The sequence below is a fragment of the Myotis davidii genome, unplaced genomic scaffold, assembly GCF_000327345.1.
Source record: "Myotis davidii unplaced genomic scaffold, ASM32734v1 scaffold663, whole genome shotgun sequence".
Lineage (NCBI taxonomy): Eukaryota > Metazoa > Chordata > Mammalia > Chiroptera > Vespertilionidae > Myotis > Myotis davidii.
Window position 1 is genome coordinate 3,061,095 of NW_006295816.1, and position 2,975 is coordinate 3,064,069.

Consider the following 2,975-nt stretch of genomic DNA (forward strand, 5'->3'; position numbering starts at 1 on the left):
GCCTGCCCTGAGCAGGAGGAAGGCGGGGCAGGAAGCCAGGACGAGGCTGCAGCAGATGCCTTGCCCCTGCGGCCTCCACTCACTCTGCACCACCGGCTCCAGTCCCCGCAAATCCGGCGAACGGCGCCCCGAAACCAACATCCCGCCGCAATGTTGCGCTTTCCCCCAAAGCCGAGTCCTCCCTTCCCATCCACGCCTCGACAAACCCACGAGTGCCACCCCGCCTCGCGGCCTCTGCCCCCCACAGCAGGCAGCCCGTCTCCCGGTTCTCCCCGGGGTTTGCGCCCCGCCGCCAGCCGGGAGTCGCGGATGGTTTCGGATGCCGCGCGGCGAGTACTCACCGAAGCCCGCGGCTCCCGAAGCGCCAGGGACCGGAAGAGAAAGAGCCGGCCGCGGTGCAGCACGGGAAATACGGTCGTCGAGGCCGGAAGGTACTACTGAAAAAGCTTCCCCGGCGCCGGGAAGAAAGGTTCCTAAGGCCGGGAGGGTACCGTCAGCTGGAAGGCGGTGCTACGAGCCTGGTCCCGCCCCTTTCGGCCTTCCCTTCCCCTCTCCCTTCTCCTATTCCTCCTGCACCAGGTTCTTGGCCCAAGTCTCATTAAAACCTGGCCTTTTTCCCTAACCGGTTTGGCTCAGTGGATAGAGCGTTGGCCTGCAGACCGAAAGGTCCCAGGTTCGATTCGGTTAAGGGCATGTACCTTGGTTGCGGGCACATCCCCAGTAGGAGGTGTTTCTAACCCTCTATCCCTCTCCCTTTCTCTCTGTAAAAAAGCAATAAAATATATTTTAAAACAAACAAACAAACCAAAAAACCTGACCTGAGGGCTAAGGGAATCCTTGAGGGGTTTGTTAGGCAGGAAGTGACAGACTTTTGTTCTTAAAAAAATACCCCTGGGGCCAGCTGGTGTGGCTCAGTGGTTGAGCATCGACTTAGGAACCAACAGGTCGAGGTTCAATTCCTGGTCAGGGCATGGGTTGGGGGCTCCATCCCGAGTGGGGGTGTGCAGGAGACAGCCAATCAATGATGTTCCTCTTTCACTGATGCTTCTATCTCTCTATCCCTCTCCCTTCCTCTCTCTCTAAGAATCAATACAAACATATATATATTTTAAAAAGTACCCCTGGCTACAACGGCGTGGAGAGTGGACTGTCGAAGGGAAGAGGAGAGAAGGGGAGGCTGAGAAGGGAGGGGTGGAGAGTTGGAACATAAACTCTGAAGTTCACGTCCCTCCAAGAGATGGATTCAGAGCTTCTGGGAGAAGGGAAGGCGGGGCGCCAGGCTGGGGCTCAGGGTCTGTCGGGAAGAGAGAGGACATTTCCGGCAGAAGCTTGGAGGCGCAGCCGCTGGGTATGCCTCACAGCTCAGGCCTCTGATTTTCCCTCTGGAGAGCTCCTGGCCCGGGAGTGATACCGTGTCCCCAGCTGGAATGTGAGCCCGTGGTCCACGCGGGGGCAGCATTGGACCAAGGATGGAGTGGGGCCCTGCGGGGAGGTAGGGAGCTCCCCTCCTGCGGGAAGCCCTCCGGCCTACTCAGACCTCTCACTCCCCGCTTCTCACACCCATCCCCACACCCCTCCCTGCGGATCCAGACCCTGCCTGTCCATTCTCAGCAGGTCCTCTGGGGGAGGTTGGGTCTCCCCTGGCTCCAAGCTCTGGGTGGTAGTCTGGGAAAGGGGGTGTCTTCCCCTAGGGAGGGTTCAGGACAGACAGGGGAGTCTGTGTCCACCGCTTATCAGAGGGGAAGAAGCACCCCAAGATGCCGAACAGAGAGGGGCCCATTTGGAGCCTCTGAGGGTTGGCAGAGGGACCTGGAAACCTTCCCGGGAGAGGAGGCCTGTGGCTGGGGCCTGAAGGCAGGCCATGTACGATGAGGCGGGAGTGGGGGGAGGGGAGCACACGGTGGGCTGCAGGGGCACAGGCTGGCATTTGCTCCCCATGGCTCTCTGGCACCGGACTACAGCTGACCGGGGCCTCTCTGAACTGTCACTGTACCCCCAAAAGCCTCAGAGGCCTGGCCCGCAGTGGGGGTCCTCTGTCCCAGCACACAGCCCTATGTCTGGGGGTCTGGGGGGGGGGGGAGGCCATCCTGCTAGGCCTGGAGCCGGAACCTCTGCATCCGTTATGGCTGCTCCTCGCCACGCCCTCAGAGTGGCTAGTCCCGTGTTGCAGATGGGGACGCTGAGGTTCAGAAAAGTGAGGTGACTTGCCCGGGGCCACCCAGCTTCTCCTTTGCCAAGACCACTCCCAGGAGTTCTGGGCTCGAGCTCTGCCCGCGACTCACACCATGTCAGGAAGAGGGGGCGACCCTCCCTAGAGGGGTCCCCTGGTGCAGTGTGTTCAGGTACCCATGGCAGGTAGCAGGAGGCAGGGGGGCCTACCTCAGCCCCGCAACAGGACATTGGTCAGCCTGCCTCTCTGTGCCCGTCCAGCACTGGCGGAGGCTGGAGAGCGCGGCCCAGACGCCGTCTTGACGCGGGGGGCAGTGCTCAGTCCTCGCCTGTGAGGGGCCGAGGGCTCTACCTACCTGGCAGCTGTGGCGAGGCCCGGGGGACCCCTTCACGCCAAGCACTCGCCAGGGCAGGGCCCACCTGCAGCCCCCCTGGGACAAGACCTGAACCAGCCAGAAAGCCAGGCAGGAATTGGGGTCCTTCCCTGCTCCCCAACCTCCCGAGGCTGCCCACCCTAAGTTGCCCTGTGGATAGAGATGGCGGAGGCAGGCACGGGAGAGGGCGGCTGAGGAGCAGCTGGTGCCTCTCCTACCACCTGGCCCCAATGTCGGGGGGAGAGGGCAGCGGCTGAGAGGTCCTAGTGCCGGCTCAGCCCTCAGCGCCGCCTGCCCGCCTGGCACGGGGCCCTGGCAGCGCAGGCTTAATCGATCGTTTTCCGCAAGCAGCTCCGGGAGGCGCAGGGGCGGCTTCCCCTTGACTCCCGGTTCCCGGAGGCTGCGGCTTCGCTAAAAATAACTGGAATCGCA

General features: G+C 62.3%; 1 protein-coding gene across 1 annotated transcript in view; it reads right to left on the minus strand.

The window, feature by feature from the left end:
• RPL29 (ribosomal protein L29) overlaps positions 1 to 2,975 on the minus strand; it is a 3,680-nt gene that overhangs the window by 520 nt on the left and 185 nt on the right. The window contains exon 2 of the mRNA XM_015568357.1: positions 342 to 473. Coding sequence (XP_015423843.1) covers positions 342 to 473 — 132 coding nt within the window. The remainder of the gene's footprint in view (positions 1 to 341; positions 474 to 2,975) is intronic.